At 35.3% G+C, this 23,830-nt stretch overlaps 1 protein-coding gene across 1 annotated transcript in view; it reads right to left on the reverse strand.

The window, feature by feature from the left end:
• The window catches only part of LOC121731033 (elongation of very long chain fatty acids protein 7-like), a 31,138-nt gene extending 24,526 nt beyond the window's left edge, over window positions 1-6,612 (reverse strand). Inside the window, exons 1-2 of the mRNA XM_042120338.1 lie at window positions 6,523-6,612; window positions 6,219-6,452 (exon numbers count right to left, since the gene is read on the reverse strand). Coding sequence (XP_041976272.1) covers window positions 6,219-6,318 — 100 coding nt within the window. The 5' untranslated portion in view covers window positions 6,319-6,452; window positions 6,523-6,612. The remainder of the gene's footprint in view (window positions 1-6,218; window positions 6,453-6,522) is intronic.
• Window positions 6,613-23,830: the final 17,218 nt, after the last annotated feature.

Raw genomic sequence — 23,830 nt, forward strand, 5'->3', positions numbered from 1 at the left:
AAAAATCAAAACAGATTCTTTTATTGATATTGGATATTGTCTTTAAAAAGTTGTTGTTTTGACTATTATAACGGCCTGTTATATATTTAACGGACCTCCCCAGCAGGAATTAAAATTTAACACCGTGTTAGTCGATTTGACATGACATTAGCGTATGGTGGAACGCTCGATAGCTCTAACAGGCCGTTAACTGATTTAACAAGCCGTTATTTATTTAACATTGCTTGATGAAACTGGGTCTGAAGCACAAATTAATAGGCATGATAGTTTTTCCGTAAAGTGTAGCACCAAATGTTCAGATTGTAGGATATACTAGGGCTCGCTTAGCTCGCCCTGATAATAACTCCAACTCCGGTTTCGGAGACGGTGGCCGGTTTCATTAAAACAGTTACGCAGGAGAAATTTTATAGTGCTCAAGTGTGTCCGTAGTTCCCAAGAGCATCTCTATTCCTATAGTCTCATAACCCAGTGAGACGGAAGAGAAGGAAGTCTGGTGAGAGAGAGGCGCAGAACCGATTTTTTACATGCCCCTTTGACGGGTGATCAGCCTGCATTGTCCTAACCAAACTTGGAAATAACATGTTTCCAACGCGCAAATCGAAACCACCACCACCGAGTCAAGAGCCGCGCTCTAAACAACTGGACCACGAAGGCGTTTTAATAACTACTAGAGACCCGCCCCGGCTTCGCACGGGTACAAAATATATAGCCTATATGCCACTGAAAAAATGATTGAAATCGATCCAGTAGTTTTGATTTATATTCAACATTCATTACTGCCCGTGGCCCGCATTGGCCGGTACCGCCGGAAATACTACGTACAGCATTTTTAAATCTGTAATATCTTCGAAAATATTCATTTAAATTTTAAATCATATGCTGTAAAGGGTCATAGGCCTGCGCACATCCGTGCTCTTTGATATAGATCTATATTCAATCAACAATGCATTTAATTGAATAAGGATAATTGCTGTATTGGTTAAAATTGCTTCGAAAATTTGTCATAAATTGTCGTAAAAAGCAAATGACAAATAAATGTTATTGTGGGATATCCATAAGAGATAGACATGTACCATCGCGGAGTTTTTTGTAGAACTTTTCATTGTGTACAATACTAATACATAATTTTGATAAATCTCGTAGGGTTCAGCCTGCGTTTGCAATGTAAGCCAAAAAAAATGTAATTTTTTATGACATCACATTAGAAACCTCAAAAATGACAGTTTTTCTCCACGATTTCATGGATGTTTTTATTAATTATAAACCTTCCTCTTGAATCACTCTATCTATTTAAAGAAACCGCATCAAAATCGGTTGCGTAGATTTAAAGATTGAGGGAACATAGGGACATAGGGACAGAGAAAGCGACTTTGTTTTACACTATGTACTATGTAGTGATAGTGATATCTTTATATATAAAACTCAAAGGTGACTGACTGACATGGTGATCTATCAACGCACAGCCCGAACCACTGGACGGATCGGGCAGAAATTTTGCATGCAGGTAGATGTTATGACGTAGGCATCCGCTAAGAAAGGATTTGATAAATTTCAACCCCAAGGGGTTAAAATAGGGGATGAAAGCTTATATATAATAATACTTCTTAACGCGAGCGAAGCCGCGGGCCAAAGCTCGTTATAGCATAAATTTATATAAAGTCACTTGCTGTCGTCCGTCTCTAAACAGGGTGTAACCCAGACTAACAGATTTTTTGTTTATTTTCTTTCACAGTATATTTAGTTTATATTCTTATCTTTAAAATATAGGTGCGTCTCTTCTATATATTTTTTGTTGTCTTCACATCGTGTGGATAGAAATCCTACGAAAACTGTAAAGTTTACGGCGAAAACTACCATACTTGACTTTATAATATCCTAATTTTTTTATCGAAATCAGTTTTAAAATAAGTCAAATTTTCAGTTTTCAGTGACAATTTTCAGAAGGCGATTTTTGTGATACGGCCTGGAGACAGACAGGCGGACAGACATCAAAGTCTTAGCTATAGGGTTTTTACCCTTTGGCTACAGAACCCTTAAATATTATCTTAGTTTAAAATATTATCTAATAAATAATTTTCCAAGTCCCACTTGCACCAGTCAAAGTTAATAAAACCGTTGTTAAAATATTATGTTATTTCTCAAAACTTTCATACCATGAATAAGGTTTAACTCGTAGTATCGTATAGGTTATTATTATTATTATCTAAGTTAATTATAATTATCTATAAATATATCTTATATGATTATAGTAAATTATAAGAATTTAATGGTACATTTTACTGCCCAAAGAAAGTCTGCTTTAATGGTGATTACAATGCATGGATCATAATAAATGTTACCCCGGCAAAATGTACGGTCTCCACGCTATAAACGAGTTTTGGCGCAACGGAGTAGCGGGCATCATTTAGTATTATAATAAATAATTATTATCATGCATAGGTAACGTGAGTCGTGACCGTTTATTTTCTTTGTCAAAGCAGGACATCTACGGATCCAAACCCCCACCCCCCCGAATAAATTTTATTTTCGTTTTATTAGATATTAATTATGAAAGAATTCTATTCTTAAGATAAATTCAATTAAATTCAATTGATTATTTAGTGAATGTCTAGTGCCTATCTGTATAAGCAAAATATGGCAGAATAACCACATTTGTTGAATGGAAGTGTGTTACTTCCAGGCATCACACAGGCATTTCAATAATAAAAACACTTTTAAATTGTCGTTTGGTCTGTTTGCGAAAGCGGGACAGACTGCCTGAAAGCGGGACTGTCCCGCCCAATTAAGTGGGACGTATGGTCACGTTATGCATAGGCGAAACAGCGAATTGAGGTACATCTTTGTATAAAAGTACATGACCCGGTGAACTTTTATCACTTATCGCCTAATATAAACCTTCCCTGGACTTCCACGAAATATTTTAAGACTAAATTCAGGCACATTGTTTCAGCCGTTCTCGAGTTTATGCGAGACTTACAAAGTTTAAAATTTAATTACACTTGTAGTCAGACTTATTTTATCAGACAGAACAAAAACTCAAGTCGCGTTGGAGTTTGAAAATTATATTCATTTTTACACAAATTGTTAAAAAGAATCGAATAACATGTTATGTGAAATACAAATTGATACATTTATGAGTCTTACATACGAGTTTATGTGTAGGGTTGTTAATTAGTTAACTTTTTGACACATAAGCTAAAAATAAGCACTAGTCAATAGATTTAAAGACCACGTCAAAAACATCAGAAAAAAATTACATGGCAACTACATGTTGTTTCACAAAAATTTATTAAACACAATAATATGTTTAACTTTATATTTTGTTCAAATATATTATCTTGATTGACATCACGACCGAAGTTGATTTAATATGAACTAGCTATTTGACCGAGCTTTGCTCGGTATTCGATAAAACACGAATAAAATGACATTTTCTAAAAATTATTCCTAGCTAGATCGATTTATCGCCCCCTAAACCCCATATAAGTATACTAAATTTCATGAAAATCGTTTGAGCCAATTCCGAGATTCCTATACAAGAATTGCTCGTTTAAAGATAATATAATTAAAATTATTAATTAATAGGAGAGTAAGATTTTTATGAAAACGAGAAAAATAATATAGTTATATAAATACAGTTATCTAAATAATTTTACTTCCCACAATTAACATGAATGGCGCACAAGAACTCAATTTTGGCAAGTATTAAAAATAACATCAATTTTGAATAGGCAAAATCGTCGTTTCATTTAAATTAATACACTGGTCATACTTGTAGCGAAAGTTCTGTATTTTTTGTGCGGACACTCGAGTGAAGTAGGCTCTATCTAACTTGGCGCATTGTCGTGGACTTTCACTAGAAGTTTACTGCCAAGGCTACTGATAGGAAACGTGAATTAACGTGGTGCAAAGGTCAAAATCGTAAGGCGAGTTATTTTATATTGAAATTAATGATGCCCGCCCAAAATTAAATCAAAACTATCCTATGTCTTTTCCCGGGAATCAAAGTGTCTCCACGTTAAGTTTTAGCAAAATCTGTTCCGCAGTTTGGACGTGAAGAGGTAACAGACGGACACACTTTCGCATTTATAATATTAGTATGGATTTGGAAGTTGAAATGTTGTGATTTACTTTATTTTGTCCTTACAGTTTATTAGTAGTTCTGTACTTATACACTTCACTACCTATTATATTTTAATGAAGAAAAATGTAATTTATACTTATTTTAAGAAAATATAAAAAAAATAAACAATAAAGAAAAATATAGACTAAGAAAAAAATAGAAAAGACACGTTAAGGCATTCAGTTAAAGTGAATTATAGCATGGATAGATCTCCGATATTATGGCCAACGTACACGGCAACTTTTTTATTTTCTACATGTTGAATAACCAAAAAAATGTTCTAATTTTAAAGTATTGATTATTTTGAAGTTTGTTTCCGGTTCCGCTTTATAAATATTTAAAGCTTAAACCTCAATAATCTACTAAACTTGATATTCTATGACATCCCCAACACAAGTAATTCCTTAATTAATTTTAATCCTCATGATTTATTTGTTTCTGTAATTTGAGAAATAAATATTTATTTATTTAGTAGTGTAAATTGTTGTTTGTGAGTTACTTCTTGTTTTAGATTATTTGACAAAATATATTATTTGACCTCTACAGGGTATAACAAAGTGTACTTTAGGGTGTGTAGAGTTCACTGTAAAAGTAGCTGCGCTGAAAGAGCATTTTTTTTAACCCAGCCCTCAGTGCAGCGTCAAGAATTTTTCCATACAAAAGTCTAAAAAAAAGTTACTTCTTCAGCGCTGCTACTTTCACAATGAATTCGGTACAGAGGACTCATATACACCCCTTAAGCTTGATCACTTAGTTTTGTTACATCTTGTATAGTATAATATTATATTTATCTTATATCTTTAAACGAGCAATTCTTATATATATATATATATATAATTGGAATCTCGGAATCGGCTCCAACGATTTTCATGAAATTTAGTACATAGGGGGTTTTGGGGGCGATAAATCGATCTAGCTGGGAATCATTTTTAATTATTAATTCGTGTTTTATCGAATACCGAGCAAAGCTCGGTCAAATAGCCAGTATTATATTATTTACGCAGTGCACATGATACGAACCGCATTGCGCGTTGATGTCTTTTGAACTACATTAAATTATTTTCGGTGTTCTGGCTCTTACGCATTAAAAATAAATTGCTATTGACAATAGTACAAATACAAACAGTAGTACGAATTTTAAAGCACAATAGCCTATTGTGCTTTAAAATTTGTACTTGCATTTAAACATTATATTCGTTGTTTATTTTTAAAATTAAATTGCCAATCTATGAACATGATAAAATGTAATTTGTTTGATGCTTATCTGGCATAGTTAATTATTAAGCATAACTGCTTTGTTAATAAAATACAATTAAATATTACACATTTTTTTACAATTTTTAAAATTTTTACAATTAAATATTACAACGCCTCCGTGGTCTAGTGGTATAGCGCGCGGCTCTTGACTCGGAGGGTTCGATTCCCGCGTTGGAAACATGTTATTTCCAAGTTTGGTTAGGGCAATTCAGGCTGATCACCTAATTGTCTGACAAGTAAGATGATCCATGCGTCGGATGGGCATGTAAAAAGTCGGTCCTGTGCCTGATCTCTCGCCAGTCGTGTCGGTCGTCCGTCCCACGGGGTTATGAGAGTAAAGGAATAGAGAGTGCTCTTGTGTACTGCGCACACACTTGGGCACTATAAAAATTACTCCTGCGTAGCTGGCCTGGTTTCAATGAAACCGGCCACCGTCACCGAAAACCGGTGTGGGAGCTATTATATTACAATTAAATGTTATGTTGAAAACAAAAGTTGTTTACATTTTCATCAATATTGTAAAATTACGAAAAAAATGTTTATGTATATTAAATAACAGATTATAATTATTTTAGAAAGTTGGGTGTGTTTTTGAAATTTATGCACATACATACACGTGCGCACCGACCCGAGACTAGTAAATCGTGATATTTATACGCAAAGTCAAAATATTTTTGTGATAAAATAAGTGTATATTTTTACTTTGATATAGAAAATATTAATGATTTATTCGTGGAGTCGTGCACGTGAAATAAAAGTCGTGGTTGTCATTCTACGCTCCTAGACTATAAAGGGGGTAAAATATGGGTCACTTCATGCTTGAAAAGAAAAAAGTTACCTGAAACTCTCTCAGCGAGCATCCAATACTTGTTGATGATGGTTGTCCAGTTGCTGTCTGAGTAGTAGTCGTCTATCGCGATCTTCACGAAACCCGACATTTTGACAGCTTAGCGACAGCTCAACGACAGTCTAGCGACACAACAACACAAAGTATATTCACTGCACTCACAACACTTTCTTCTCAGTCACTTTTTCGTCACTCGGTAACAAATTGCAGCCAGCAAACTGTCACCTGCGAAAAGAAAATCCATTTTAGAAGATGTTCGGTTTTCCGGAATGTTCGGATTCAAAATTGGAAATACCTATAAGTTTTGCCCGCGGTGAACATATTTTTGCAGATTATATGTGTCGACGGGCAACCATTTGGACGGCAAAGCGAAAGCTTGGAAAGTGCGCGCGCGCCGGTCTCGCGAGTACGATTGAATCTCGCGCCAGCACTACTCCAATCGTACCCGCTCTCCCCACACGCGCACAAGGACGTAAGTGAGGCCGTTGCGTCAGCGGAATTTGAGCCCTATTATGCGCGGCCTAGAGCTGGCGTTTCCGCGATTCGGTCGCGTGCCCGATGCGGAGGTTTCACGTACTTTGACCGACGTTTTGTTTGGACTTATGCACTTTTTACGCCATCTGTCATACTCTAAACAATACCGATTATTATAAATGTCATAAACAATGATATTATTGTATTTTTTTCAAGCGAATTATGTGCTTCAAATATTTTCTTCTTATAAGTATAAAATATACCAGAAATTTTTTAGGTTCTAGTCCTCAAATCCTACACAGAAATCACACATGCATAAAACTACGCCACTGTACGCAATATTTCGTACGTGGTTGGTCGGCTGGCCGAACAGTAGCGTAATTTAACTCACACATTAATGAAAAATCGGCCTTACTTTATTATCGTAGTCTTATACTTTTTGTAGGTCTTTTACTCGTATTTAGATCTTTTTTTTTTGCTGAAGGCAGGTCAATTAGCCCTCATGTCACTGCGACCTTTGAGGATCTATTGTGACTATTTAGATCCATACTAATATTATTAATGCGAAAGTGTATCTATCTGTCTGTTACCTCTTCACGCCCAAACTGTTGAACAGATTTTGCTGAAATTTGGTATGGTGATACTTTGAAAAAGAAAAGGACGTAGGATGTCTTTTACCCCGGAAAAACATATTGTGATTTCCATGCGATAAACGATTTGTTTTTTATGAAATAAGGGGGCAAACGAGCATACGGGTCACCTGATGGAAAGCAACTTCCGTCGCCCATGGACACTCGCAGCATCAGTAGAGCTACAAGTGCGTTGCCGGCCTGTTAAAAGGGAATAGGGTAATAGGGGAGGGTAGGGAAGGGAATAGGGGAGGGTAGGGAAGGGAATAGGGTAGGGGATTGGGCCTCCGGTAAACTCACTCACTCGGCGAAACACAGCGCAAGCGCTGTTTCACGCCGGTTTTCTGTGAGAACGTGGTATTTCTCCGGTCGAGCCGGCCCATTCGTGCCGAAGCATGGCTCTCCCACGTATAAGATTTTTCAATTTTGGTGCAACGTAGTCCCGGGCGTCTAGTTCGCGTCGGCGGGAATAATCTACGATTCGTATCGTAGACGCGCAGATGTGCACACAAGGATGCCTACCATGAAACCGTTTTGAGACTCAAACAATCGAACGAGAATGCTGGAAGCATCTTGCTCTAATAAACGTGAAATGACGTTTGGTGGTACGGGTCCAGTTTTGCGACAGTTTCACGTTGCTGACTCTCCCGCCCCGCGTCCCGCCTAACTGACGCTTAGGTTTAGCCGAAGCCTTACTGTGACATACTTATTTAATTTAATAACCTTCTATAGTGGTACCACTTTTGTTACATTCATGTTAGTAGCGACATTGACAAGGTTTTTGGTTCTAAGGCCAAATAAGTTTTGGTTGGCTTAATGGTATGTATGAACAAGCTAGGAGTAATTGTATTAGTTGTGTAAGAATACAAATGTGTAACTCCTAAAGTAGTAGAACATTTTAAGGCTTCAATAGGCATCTATTCTACTTAGTAAAGCTTACATTAGTATAAATATTTGTGCTAGAAATCATTGTCTGCTGATCAAAATCGACTTAGAGTGTATTGTATTTTTTTTTTAATTTCACATCTCAAACACCTACGTGGAAACTCATAGACGTATACAATAAACATCCATTTGTCATTAGAATATAGAAAATATATAACTAGAAAATATTATTCGAGAATACGATATAAGTATTACTGCAATGTTCTTATGCTAGAGGCAGCACCAGCACAGACAGTAGACAAAAAGTTTTGTTAGACGTTTGATAACGTTTCTATTAATATCATTATTTATTCGTCGGTGGTAGGCACCAGTGTAGTCCCGATGCGACGTTCAAAGAATATTAAAAAAAAATATTCTGAATAAAAAAGTTTGAGTTTGAGTGCTACTAGTGCTTTGCTAACTGCGAATAATAAAAACTAAGGAAGAGAGAGACACAGTTGTCAAAAAATTTGTCCACGAGTCTACAAAATGTGACCCGAATACATGCATACTTTAGGCATGTATTCGGTACATAATTTTGTGTAAATATGGAAGTGACAATTAATGTCAACGGCTTTCGTATTTTTTTTAATATCTATTTGAGTGTTAGTATTTCGACGTTGCTATTGCCATATTTTATTGTGCGAAAAGGAACCAAATTAAAAACGGTTGAAAAGTATGGGAGTTGCGTTTCCTTAATTTTTATTATTCGTAGTTTGCTGACCTTTACATAATATTCTCTATTAAAACCACATTAATACCTTCTATTGTTCTATTCTCAAATTCATAGCAAAAAATCTTTAAAACGTCATGGTGACATATTGATATTGTGTTTGATTGTGGATGACATATTTGCCTCTTCCTGCTGCTACATCATCATGACATACAAATGTCATGAAGGGGCAAAGAGTTTTTCTTCTGAATGTTAATTACTTAGGGAAATGTCTCTTCCTTAACATTTCTTCACGCCTTAAAGGTTTGAGATGGCAATTTCAAAAATGCCAAGACTTTAGGAAGTTCAGGGTTCACTCCATTACGATTAAATCAAAGCCTTGATTTTTTATAATAATTGTGGGTAATCCCAGCACGAATTAATGTCAAAAAAGTTGTTATAATGAAAATTATAATGTGTCTATATATGTAGCGCCTGTATAAACGCCTGTATAAATTTCTTTCAATGAAATGTTATGAATTCTTCGTTTTTATTTAAAAAAATGTTCGATACCTACTTAGTTTTAATTTATTTTGATTTAAAAGTAAATAGAGTAATCAAAAGTAGCTTAGTAGGTACATCATATAATGCTATAACAATTTTTCTAATATAATAATAACATTATCATCGTATGGCCAAAGCAAGCTAGCTTAATAAATTGCGACAACCCAAGATAGAATTTCTTGGCGCAAAAGTAAGTTAGGAGAGCTGACTCTACGTACTCTTTAAAGTGGGAAAGAGCTAAGAATATATAAATATATATATATAAAACTCAAAGGTGACTGACTGACATGGTGATCTATCAACGCACAGCCCAAACCACTGGACCGATCGGGCTGAAATTTGGCATGCAAGTAGATATTATGACGTAGTCATCCGCTAAGAAAGGATTTTGATCGATTCTACCTCCAAGGGGTTAAAATAGAGGATGAAAGTTTGTATATAATAATACTTTTTAACGCGAGCGAAGCCGCGGGCCAAAGCTCGTCGTACAATAATAAAATTGAATAGAAAATTATTTTTTGATCACAACAGCCCAATTAAAACCAAGTATACGTCTATCGGAGTTTCATTTTACAAAGAGCTAAGAATTCGGAAGGCTGTTTCAGTTCCGTAGTTTGTTACAAGATGTCGCTACCTGTGCCTTTCACTGACATACATTTGGCCAACTTAGTTCTATGCCAATGTCAAGTTTGTTACTTCGACATTTGATTAGTTCATCGAATTTGGTATTCATATCCATACTATTATTATTTTAAATGCAAAATTGCGTCTGTCTGTCTGTTACCTCTTCACGCCTAAGCCGCTGAACCGATTTTGCTGAAATTCGGTATGAAGGCACTTTGAGCCCCGGGAAAGGACACCAGCAAACGGACTGTATTATACTCATAAACTGTCATGCAAAAGACCGGGTTCTGTATGAGAGCATGCACTCCAATATGCAGCTTGTTTCTTTTCTATTAAAATAGATTAGAATTCGTTAAACTTCGAGAACCGGGGGACCCTAACTTTGGCCTTAACCCTTAGCTGGTTTCGCTAAAAAAGGCAACGTATCTGGTATCGGGGGTTAAAGAGTGACCCCACTCCAATGAAACATAAAAAATATATCAAAACTGCCTTTTTTCAAATTAATCAGTTTTATATACTGAAATATATCTCTTAAGCTAAATAAATTTCAGCTTTTAAGGCCAATAACATTAATGAATAATATTTTTTTCCTTAAATAAAATGTCGAACAAAAGTTGTAAGTATGTGCTGGTGCGGGGTGCCTACTGCCTAGCCTTTATATAGCCTTTGGTCGGATTGTTTACTGTATATTATTTTAGTAGGCAGTAGCACCCTCTGATGCGACCTTTGTGTACAATTCCCTATTAAAAATGACAAATTCCTAAAAATTTGTAATAGTGCGATATCCGGAAGCGCTTTGTAATGTAACATTGACATTATTACAGTCCGGCCAAGTTGTAATCTTTTGTAATGTTCATAAAACGCTTAATAATTGTTTATAACTATTAGTAATGTAAATAATTGGTGCAACGAGCAATCGATCCAAGGTGAAATACTGAAATATTTAGATAAGTATGAACATAGTATAGAATATCATAAAGTTAAAAGAAGATTTTACGAAGATTTTGTTGTAAAGCTAGTAGTGCAAATACGTCGTAAGTACTATAAGGAAGTTGATTCCTATGCAGATGGCGGACCTAAGTAATTTAATCGCATTATGTCAAAACCATCCGACCGAACACAGCTAACATTGGATTGACATAAGCCGGCCAAATGACGTAGGTCTGTCAACTGCCTAGGAATCAATTTCCTCGATGGTACAAACGCATCAAAAGTTGCTATAAATATTATAAGATTTTTATTATATATTGAGGTGTAAGTTTATACAAAATATGATCTTTAAGTGAGTTAGAAGTGACTAAGTGTATCGTAGAATTAAATCTTTTATAAACAAAAAAATCTTTGTTCTAGAATCGGAAACTTTAATTTATCTTCCATTTCAAGTTTCAACGTGTGATTGCTCTGTCAACTACCTGCCCCCGTAGACAAGTGGCAAAACGCTAATTAACGCTAACGCTATAAAATGTGTTCGCTAGCGAAGCGATGACTTATGTCAAATCGCATACATTTTGTAGCGCTAGCGTTAGCGTTAGCGCTTTACCACTTGTCTACAGGCCCTGAACTGTTCCGTATAGCCCCAAAAGGCTTACTTACTTTTTTAGAATATAATATGCGGTAAATGTTTTAAGGTATCTTAAACGATATTTTGCATTCCGGTGAAAGTTTAATCGCCGATGATATTTCCGATACTCATTATGTTTGACTGATTGCAGTTAAAATCTGCGCGTAAGATGGCATTTCCTCGTATACAAGTATACTCAGTTCCATAATAAATGCGAAAATGTGTCTATCTGTCTTCTACCTCTCCACGTCCAAACAACTGAAACGATTGTGCTGAAATTTGTTATGAAGATACTTTGAGTCCCGGGAAAGGATATAGGATACTTTTTATCGCGGAAAAATGTACGGTTCCCGCCCGATAAAAGAGTTTTGGCGCAACGGAGTTAAGGGCGTCAAATAGTAAACTATAATCATATCATATGATGATAATCATCATAATATTATTATAACTTTAAATTTCATCATTTCGTATTGAGTAAATCCATAAAAACGAGTGTTTTTAAAATACGCATGGAAATCAATCAATTTTAGTACGAAAAACCCGCGAATCTTTGCATTAAAAAATTTTAAAAAAAGTTTGTTTACTTAATTATTTACATGTATCTTGATGCTGGGCGAAAATCCGTTATCGTGTGCCGGTATCTGTCATGGTCGATTTTCGTAACCGTTGCGAAAGGCGTGACGAAACCCGAAGTTTACTCTACTGGTCATATAATAAGCAGGCTAAGGTCATTACTACTACATATACGAATTTTTACTATAAATGACATTTGATAATATTATATCGTCCCACGCAATTCTGTACGCTACTACTACGCTTCTTTATACAGTACGAGCTTTTGCCCGCGGCTTTGCTCGCGTTAAGAAGTATTATTATATACAAACTTCCATCCCCTATTTTAACCCCTTGGAGCTGGAATTGATCAAAATCCTTTCTTAGCGGATGCCTACGTCATAATATCTACCTGCATGCAAAATTTCAGCCTGATCGGTCCAGTGGTTTGGGCTGTGCGTTGATAGATCACCATGTCAGTGTGTCACCTTTGAGTTTTATATAATAACGAGCTTTTGCCCGCGGCTTCGCTCGCGTTAAGAAGCATTATTATATACAAACTTTCATCCCCTATTTGAACCCCTTGGGGTTGGAATTTATCAAAATCCTTTCTTAGCGGATGCATACGTTATAACATCTACCTGCATGCCAAATTTCAGCCTAATCCGTCCAGTGGTTTGGGCTGTGCGTTGATAGATCACTATGTCAATCAGTCAGTCACCTTTGAGTTTTATATATACTTATACTTATATAGAATATAGATAGTAGTTAAGGCGCTACCTGGCAATTTCGACTAAGTTCAACCTCTGTAAAGTCTGGTAGAACGTAAAGCACAATAGCGAAAAAAATATATATTTTAGACTGGTGTATCTCCAATTGCTTACGAGATTTTATTCCAAACTCAATAGGTTTTCAGAAAAAAAAATGTACCGTGGTCATCGATTTTTCTGCAAATATTCACTTATAATACCACAAGAGCTTCAAAATTATCGGATATTTCCCGATAGGTTCGTTGCAAACAAATGAAGGATTATTTTTCGCTTCGCGCTCGTGATTTTTTAACCTGAAAAACTTGACGACTTTATTTGTTTGCAGGGAACCTTGAGGGAAATGCCAGATAATTTTGAAGCTCGTGTGGTATTCGGGGGATTATTTTTCCGTCCCAAATGTCGGCCAATATAATTGCACCATGAGACACAATTGAATTCAACCTGTCAGTTTGACGTGTTTGTCTTTTATATATAGCAACTACCAGAGAAAATTTTCAAAAAATTATCAGTATAATACCATGTAGGTTGTACCACGTGACGTCGAATGGTGCAATTCTATTGGTCGATATTTGGGTCGGAAAAATAATCCATTAACTTCGTAACTTGTTGGCTTATAGCATTGAAAATTGATAATTTTATATTTAATACATTTACAGTTACACTACAGTTTCTCACGAGGAATTTTTAATCGAACAGTTACGTCCATGTGAAACGTATAATTTTCTCCTATTTCGCCCTATCAAGGACGCGGCGAGCGTCGTAACCGCCACTGTACAAGGCGCGCTGATATGAATGTTATTGTAATGTCTTTTGCGTCGATATTCGTACTGACAGACATCGACCTGCTAATTTTAGGGAGGGAGCAGCCTTAATGACACCCTCAACTCCGTTGCGCCAAAATTATTATAGAATACATTTTTCTGGGATAAAAAGTATCTTATTTGCTTTTCCGGAACTCAAAGTATCTCCGAACCCAGCAAAATCGATTCAGCACTTTGGGAGTGAAGGTACCTATAACAGACAGACACACTTTCGCATTTATAATATTAGTATATCTCTGTAATATTATTATGGATATGACATTTGATATTATATCCCACGCCGTAGAGTTTACACACACAAAATTTGCGTACGGTACGCCATAGCACGATACGCATTTTAGGGCGGGTGCTGGGCGGGGCTGAATTTGCAAAATATAAGGACCACTTTGGGTTTGAACTCATAAAGCATACAGATTATATTGTGGTACAAAAATTGACAGAAGTCGTATCGGTAATTTTTTTGTATAAAAACTTACAAATATGACTTCTGGCAACATTCAGAATCAAAATCTGCATGTTTTTCTGAGTAGAACCCCATTCACAGAATGCGATCCTCATGTTAAGCATCCGCAACTCCAACCAGCGCCTGCTATACTTACATATTTGTTAAATTCCAATTTTCATTACGTTTTCTTCCCTTAATTTATAAAAATGTATAGTGGCACTAAAAAGTGGTTTCTGCATATATTAATATTGGAATATAATATTAGGATTTCATTTATTTATTTAGAACCAGCCACTTACGGCCAGCCGCCAGGCCAGATTATATTGCGTTGCGGCGTCGCATCGCAGAAAACTACATTGCTTTTCAAAATTTTTTTGCGATAAGACAGCCTCACCGCCCTCATCGCAGTATTGTGGCCTGGCCCTCAACCATAAAAATCGGCGCGGTAACTAAAATCTGCAACATTTCAGTTTTGTAATTATTGTAATCCGGCTAAATAAAAACAGCCTACTTATTAACATTCCCTGATAGTTCTCGCAACTCGTGCAATTCGCATAAGTTGATTTTATCTGTAGCGTTTAAGCATCTATTTTATTTTTTAATTGCACGTGTACATTGCACAGGTGATGATAACATCTTTAAATTCACCCTGACCAAATAAGCAAATCTCAGGCTGACCTCTTGTTACAAATCATTAACAATGTGGTAACATCACACGAACGCAATCGTTATTCTTTGTTGTAGTCGATTAATACTAGAGAAGCGAGGGCTTCTGTTTTTACTCGTATTGTAATCTAGATGATCCGCTGAACTTTCTAACACTTTCCTCTTAATATAAACCTTTCCTGCCGGACTAGCACGGCCACCAGTAGAAATGCGAAAGACAAACTGTGGAGATAAACTTAAGGTGAAGTTCCGATCTTTTTTCGTCCCGAAAAATTCCAATAAAATACCGCTTTATGACAGACTATAGTGCTAAAATTCAAATAGGTAATATATTTTATGACATATAATATTATAGTCTGTCAAAAAGTGGCATTTTAATTGAATTTTTGTCGGTCGCGATTAGCCGCGGTAAAGATCGGAACGGACCTTAAGTTTATGTCCACAGTTTGTCCATACTTTCGCATTTCTACTGGTGGCCGTGCTAGCCCGGCAGGACTATTATATATAGTAATATACGTCACAGTCCACAGAGTTTTATATGCTGTTTGATTTGACAGGATCCCGTGATAGCTTTACTTATCATTCTGTCTACTCTGTTAGAAGTAAGCAGAAGTTTTTTTAGTAGTAGTAGTAATAGGCGGCAGGTTAAAAATTTTTGGAACAATGCATTTTTAGTTTTTACTGAACCGATTTTGTTGACACTTGCAGTATTCACTAAGTTGAACAATACCTACCTAGTTCAACAAATAGAAAATTCCTTAAATCGGACTTGTAGTTTCGGAGATATGCGAACACAAATACATCGGTATGTATTTGTGTTCGCATATCTCCGAAACCTCTGGTACGGTTACCGGTCAAATTGATAACCTCCTTTTTTAAGTTTAAAAACTAGCTATTTGACCGAGCTTTGCTCGTTATTCGATAAAACACGAATAAAATTACATTTTCTAAAAATTATTCCTAGCTACATCGATTTATCGCCCCCGAAACCCCGTATATACTAAATTTCATGAAAATCGTTGGAGCCGATTCCGTGATTCCAATTATATATATACAAGAATTGCTCGTTTAAAGATATAAGATATAACATTTAAAATACCCGAGAAGGTAAGATCTTATTGTTTTTACCTGGATTTTCCCTGCATCATAGTTTGTATTATAATTTATAAGCTTACATTTATAGTAGGTACCTATGACCTATCCCTTTATCTATGTTACGTAAACACTGGTATAACAAACTAACCTCACCTGACATTCAGTATTACTAAAACCGTTGCACCAATACGTACATCTTCATGGTATAATCGCATATGCTATTTTAAACTACCAATCATCTGAAATTAGTTTCTGTTATGGTCGTGTTGAAATTCAATTTTTATGAAATGTTTTGTTACTAGTTGCATCACCAGGAAAGTAAAAAAGATATTGTTTCACTATAAAATACAGCTCGACAAGGCTTTAAATGAACGTGGGTGACATTGACGGGAGCGCTGCTGGTAAAGGAGAACTGTCAAACACATGTCAAAAATGACGTTTTTGTATGATAGAAGCGTTTAGTTCCTTTCCTCGCCACGTTCATATAAAGCCTTGTCGAACTGTACACACTTTCCTAAACATTTGAATGAAATTATTAACAGGAAAAAATAATTGAAAACCGCATCGTGTCTTTGAATATTTTTATTAACATAATATTTAAATGTAACATTGCATCGGTAACAGAATATAATATTTTTATTATCCCTTAAGGCGAGGATAAACTCCAATTTGTTATTCCGTGACTCCCGGTTTACCTAGTTCCAATATAATAACGAAGTGTTAAAAAATATGAGGTATAAAGCACAATATTTAAAATACCTTAAATTTTAATAAAACGTTATACTTTGGCTGTAATTAATTTACAAACTCACCTCCGATAAAAATCTATTTCATCGAAATATAAGTATTAACTAGGATAATTATACATTTTATTTGAATAAATTGTTAGTAAATCTATATTAAAGTCCTTTAACCGAACAATTTTGTTTCTTAATGTTTATTTCCAAAGATATTTAAAAAAAACATGAAAAATAGAGAAGATCCGCCCAAATAACTACAGTTTTATGCTAAGCTAAAATGAATATTATTGCGACGCGATGCATAATAATATACGCTTGGTCTTTGGTTGTGTGCAAGGTTATCGTTTTGGATTGAGATTAATCCCCGCCTTAAGCATATTTTTTACATTGCAAGCAGCATAGATAATAACTAATTCAATATTTCGCAGTACTTACGTTTCAAGTTAAACATTTTCTGTCTCACTCATTTATTACGTGCATTAGATCGAGTGTGCGATAACATGCTTTGGAACTAAACTACGAATTTAATAAAATGCATAATATAATTTTATAAAACGTTACACGTGCCAAAATATAGGGAATGCAATTTTCTCGCGAGATATCGTATTCGCGAGATCTCGGCCTAATTAGCGAGATTGATCTCGGTCGAGAAAAGTGCGGGATCCCGTGAGATTAACGAGATTGTATTTGAGCCATAATCAAAGTGTGATTCCGAGATTGATTTTTATAAACTCACTAAGTCTCGCTTGAACCTAATCTCGCGATATTTAAATTATCTCGTCAATTAGGCAAAGTGTAAAAAACGATTTTCTCAACTCTCTAATTTATTTTATGTTACTTTTGTGACTAAGGGCTGGTTTACACGTATTAAGGGCTGGTTTACACGTAGTAAGTTCAGGGGGTAAACCGTGAAGACACACTTAAATTTTTTATTTTTATTTGTTAACGAGCTTTTGCCCGCGGCGTTAAGAAGTATTATTATATACAAACTTTCATCCCCTATTTGAACCCCTTGAGGTTGGAATTTATCAAAATCCTTTCTAAGCGGATGCCTACGTTATAACATCTACCTGCATGCCAAATTTCAGCCCGATCCGTCCAGTAGTTTGGGCTGTGCGTTGATAGATCACTATGTCAATCAGTCAGTCAGTCACCTTTGAGTTTATATAGATAATTATATTAGTTATTTTTAATTAAAACTTTAGCCCTTCGTTAGTGAGGTTTTCAGATCGTGCAATCGCGGCTTAAATGAGCAAATCGTGTTAAACGTTCTTTGTTCTAGCGGTAACGAGACGAGGTTGTGAAACAGTTTATTGTATGGATCGAACGTGATGCGCATTTTTCATCAGAAACTTGGATTTATTGAGACTGTTGCACATTATGTTGTTGTTGCGCATTGTGTTTATTTTATTATAATTTTGTTGTCTAGTCCGTTTTCTATGAAAAAATAAAATACTTATCTATATAAAAATGGATTTTCGATTGTGTTAGTAACGCTAAAACTCGAAAACGGCTGAACGGATTGGGCTAATTTTAGTCTTAAAATATTCGTAGAAGTCCAGGGAAGGTTTTAAAGTGACACGAAGTTCACCGGGACAGCTAGTCATAGATAATTAAAGGTCTACCAGGATCTGATGGCAAAAAGTGAGAAAAGAAATAGACTCTAGCAATATAATTGGAATAAAATATTTTGATCCTTTTTTCCTTATAGAGGCTGACTCTGTGTGTGAAACATGCAAATATAAAAATTTATCCAATGATCACGGATATTTTTTGAAAATCTGCCATCAAAAGCCATCAGATCCTGGTAGACCTATTTATAATTAAATTAGTCCGGTAAACGACTAAGATTTATTTTATTCGTCCGGTAATAGGACGACTAGACATTTCGATTAAAAATATTGATATTGCGAAAACATAAAAGTTTTCGCAATATCAATATTTTTAATCGAAAATTTTGATAAAACTGGATTTTGTAGTCACTTGTGCTACAACGTTTATTTTTAATTAAAATATCGGCTATAGTTAAAGCTGAAATGATGTCTGAGTTTTTTTGACAGAAGTTTATTTATTCGATAGAGCGTTTGATTGGCTAAAGTGCAGCCCGTAAGATAAGATAATCGTTTTTATTTTAATGTTAAATGCAATAGCACTATTATTTGACAAACAATGTAATACCTGTTACTGGGCATACTAATTGTAATACGCTGTTGGTATTCAATAAAGAAAAATAAATAAAAATAAATTTATTTCTCAGTACAATACAATATAGAGCTGTTTAACAGTAGATACATTCTTGTCCTTAGTAATTAAGTACATTCTTATTCCCAAATATTATATTGTACGAGTCTGGTGCCCAAGCTAGGCTGGGCCTGTGTTTCAGGTCACCAGGCTCCTCATCCTCACAATTTTAAGCCCGTAGCCAAGGATATTAAATACATAAACCACTGTTTTATATTGAGTAGAAAAACCTCAGAGATTAATAATTAAGTATCATTAGTCAATCTAGTGTAATGATGGCTCACTGCCAACTTGAACTTCATTATCATTATCTCGAAGAGGTCAGTCGTGTGACATTAATGGGTAGACTTTTTGTCCGTTTGTGTTGCGCAATATGCCATACGTCACAATTTTGTCCATTGTTTTTTTCAGTTCCATTGTTTCTGAACTTGACAATATATCGAGTTCAACAGATTATATAATTTGTTTTGACGTTTTCCATCTGGGTTTGACGTGCCGTGTGTTTAAAATTTCCTAGATTGACACCATCACTTGTTATTTTTTGTAAAGTTTCGCTTGTTGGATATTTTCTCAAAAAATGTTTTGCGTATTTATGTAAATATAATATTTAAGAAGCTTTATAAAAAATGAGCGAGTCGGATTTGCGGGCGAAGTGTTCCGTACCGTTATAGAGTAAATATAGTATTTTTTATACGGGAATCCCTTGAATTTTTATTTTATTATAGTGATTATAATTTTATTATTAATGAATAAAGTACAAATATGATTGAGGATTTTTCAAATGCACAATATCGATACTGACAACCGGTAGTGTCATTATTGATATCGAGCAAAAAAGGCCAAAAAATCACGTTTGTTCGTTTGTTCTATGGGAGCCGCCTTTAAAAATTAATTTTATTTTGTTTTTAGTATTTGTTGTTACAAGCAACAGAAACACATATTCTGTTAAAATTTCAGAAGTTTGACTGTAGCTCCTGAGGTACAGCCTGGAGACAGACAGACGGACAGACAGCGAAGTCTTAGTAACAGGGTCCCGTTTTTATCCCTTGAATACGGAACCCTAAAATATTCTGGTATAGCATAAACAACATTAGCTATTGTTCGAGTGCTAGCTCGGCTTGCGCCTACTCAAGTCGCAAGCCAAGCCACACATTGGACATTTCGACAAGCTTGCCAATCGTATAAACGAAGCATACAGACATAAAGTTTCATAAAGTCAAAATACATTAAAATATTATATTACCTCTTTCTTTTTTGTAAATCGGTTAAAACGTGAGAACGCATGGAACTTCTAAGGGTCAATTCAGACCGCAACGCGACGCGTAGATGCATTTCTGAATTTGTACTGAATTGACAGATTTCGTCAGCTGGAGACGTCTTGCAAATCTGTCAAATCCATACAAATTTAGAAATGAATCAACGCGTCGCGTTGCGGTCTGAGTTCACCCTAAGAAGTTTTGTGGCTCTTCTCAGGGTTTTGACCATAGTAAATATTGACAGTCATTATTGACCGAGACATATTGAAATTATACCTTTTATCATTGAAATCGTCTCGTGGAAGAGGAGTGTGCCAAGGCTAGAGTAAGGTTCTGCAGTGAAGCAATAATTACTGCCATAGATCGAACAAGATTACGAACGGTAAAAAAATATGTTTGTTTTTGTGTGTACGTAATTTTTTTTCTTTTATTTCTGTATTGATTTGATTGGAAAAAGCCATCGGGTTTTGTACTACTATAATTTTGTTTATTAAAAAAATGGAAATAAAAGCCTTTATTTCCATTTTTTAAATAAATTAATTAAATGATTTGCGACCATTTAATAAAAAAAAAAATATTAAATGGTCGCTGTTAAGCATACTTTGTGTACTAACCACACATTTTTTGATTGAGTTATGAGTGCAGCCTTGTTTGTGACTGCATTCATAACTCAATACGTACAGCTAACTAAGAGCTATTGCCAATTATATGAATAACTAGCTGTCTCGGTGAACTTCGTGTCACTTAAAAGTCTTCCCTGGACTTCAAGGATTATTTTAAAACTAAAATTAGCAGAACCGATTCAGCCATTATCGAGTTATAGCGTTACTAACACAATTGGAAATCCATTTTTATGTATATATAGATTACTGTGTGAAATACATCTGCCTGGACTCAATTCACACTTCACAAAAAATATAAATCCGTCAACGAGGACTTGTTGATTATTATAGCACCCTAAAACGGAACCCTAACTAGCTGATTTTTTGTATATTGATAGGTTAATAGTTATATAATTTAAGAATAACATTGTCCTATAAATAGAACAATCCATATTTTAGGACCATCAAATCAAAGTATGAAATCCTTTATATCTCTGTTAGCTACCACTTTCGAGATTTTTCGCAGAGGAAATTGCTGTTCGTCTTATCAAAATGAAGCTACTCCCGAAAAATTTGCTTGATACTATCAAAAAAAAAAAAAAGTTCCGGTACTAAGTACTAATAATTTAATAGACACTTATATTTTGATAAACTCTAAAATAATATAATACAAAATTTTTAACCAGATGCTACTGACATGACGTGTAAGAATTATAATATTTTGTATTATATTATTTTAGAGTTTAATAATTAATAATTATTATTGGTAATATTATGATGCCACGTCTGCCTGTTTCGTTAGTCTACAATCGAAGTGTTTGTGTGACGATGTCGTGCCGATTCTGATGAAGATCATTAAGTGCTCTTGAGTCACTTTGACACTCAGCACTTTCTTTTGTTAGTATTAAATACTCATTGTAGGTGCGCAAATTGAATAAACATCACGTAAAGTTAAAGTTAAAACAAAGTATTTAAAAAGCCTCATAAGATAAGATCCAAACGAGGCAAGTTATATATACAAATTTTATTTTTAAAATGAAAATACTATTATGTTGTCGCTTAAGTCATGTAACTTGAACGCCAGTCAATGGTAAAAAAAAATAAAAAGATAAAAGTGGCCACTGAAAAAATCACGTACAGATTTTCCACTCGGGAACGAACAGGCATATTCAAATTCTTAAGACCTCCCTTTCTCCTAAACTCTATCCCCCTTACTTATAAACGTGGTATAAGCTTTGAATAGCTATACAGTGTTTTGTCTTCTTCAATCCAATTAAAAATGTCACTTGTGTGACAGGAACAAAACTCTGTATAACTATTCAAAGCTTATACAACGTTTATTAGTAAGGGGGTATCTGTATATCAGCCGGTATAGCCAACGATGGCGATAGAGCGAGAAAAATGAAAGATAGGTGTACACCTTTATCCAGCAGTGGAATAGCGGCTAGCAAAAAAAATGGCACCGACAAGCTCTTGCAAATTACGGATAATCGCGCGGGAACCACATATTTTACAGCGACAAAAAGTCTTACCGACCTATCATATCCTTGCCTATCGAATGCCAAACAAATCTTTCCTCCGTAATGTAAGGTCAGCTATTAAATAACCTAATTTGCAGCGCGGAAGGTACATGCTCGCAATATCCTGCACGTTACAACACAAGATCCAGGGGATGTGTGATTAACGAGGAACGGGAAATTGATCATTTAAAATTCTGGAAAGATCGATGTTTGTTCGATAAATCATGACGACTTCTGAGGCTCAGCGGTTGAGTACGTGGTCAGCGCTTAAGCCGGGAGTCGCGGGTTCGGATTCCGCCGACGGAACAAAACGTTTACAATGTGCCTGGGTCATGGATGTGTATTAAATATATGTATCATATAGTAAAAATCTTAAATATATGTGTAGTATAAAAGTATTAAATATATTTCCGTTGTCTGTTACCCGTAACAAAGGTCTAGGTACTTTAGCACGGGGCCAGACTGACGTGGTGTGAAGCGCCCATAGATATTAAAGAGATTGTTATTATTACTCCATTTGTGTGTTACAATGTCTGGAAAGTAGAGTCCAAATTGAAAATTCCATTTTAGGCCTTTATGACGACTAAAGTGTATATATACCTAGTCTGAACTCTAAATTGAAATAATTGGGTGTGATGACTGGTAGTTATGTAGGTACAAATTATGTAAATATTAAAGTTACAATCTATTATTTCTACTAATATCAAAATTCTCTCTCTCTCTCTCTCTCTCTCTCTCTCGTAGTTGCGTCTCTAAAGTCGTTAGAGACGCAAACGCTCTAAGTGACAGCGATTTGATTTGTTACGCCCTGTATTTATACAGGGCGTAACAAATCAAAGTAACTAGCTAAAAGCCGAGCTTTGTGAGAGCTCGCGTCGTTTTTCTGCGTGGTAATATATCTCTAAGGCAGTTTTTTTTATATTTTAGTAGTAACAAAACCTTGACTGACCGATGATAACACACCTACATATAAATAAAATTACTACGTTAAAGCACAAATCAATAGGCGTGATAGTTTTTCCGTAAAGTGTTCCACAAAAGTGCCAAGGTTCTGGGATATACTAGGGCTCACTTCACTCGCCCTGATTAATACTTTAGGGTGTTTGTGTATCCCTTTTATAGAGTTCACTGTGAAAGTAGCAGCGCTGAAAGAGCATTTTTTTGGGATTTGTAATAAGCACTTAGACGTCATGAATTTTTCCATACAAAGGCTTATTTTACGTGACTTATTGTGAGCCTGTAACCTTGGACTTCCCATTTTTGCCGTAAACATCCTCTGAACCTTATCTTTAAACGTGAGTTCAACTTAACTGCCTTATATTCACACAAAGATTTCCGGTAAGATTAAAATTTGCGCTTGTGACTATAAAAAATATCATACTATTAGTAACTGACGAGTAAACTCACAACCTGCACTTAGTCTTAATCTTAAGATTGTCTGGATGTAAGAAAAATGTTTGATTACTA

Source organism: Aricia agestis, chromosome 10, assembly GCF_905147365.1.
Source record: "Aricia agestis chromosome 10, ilAriAges1.1, whole genome shotgun sequence".
Lineage (NCBI taxonomy): Eukaryota > Metazoa > Arthropoda > Insecta > Lepidoptera > Lycaenidae > Aricia > Aricia agestis.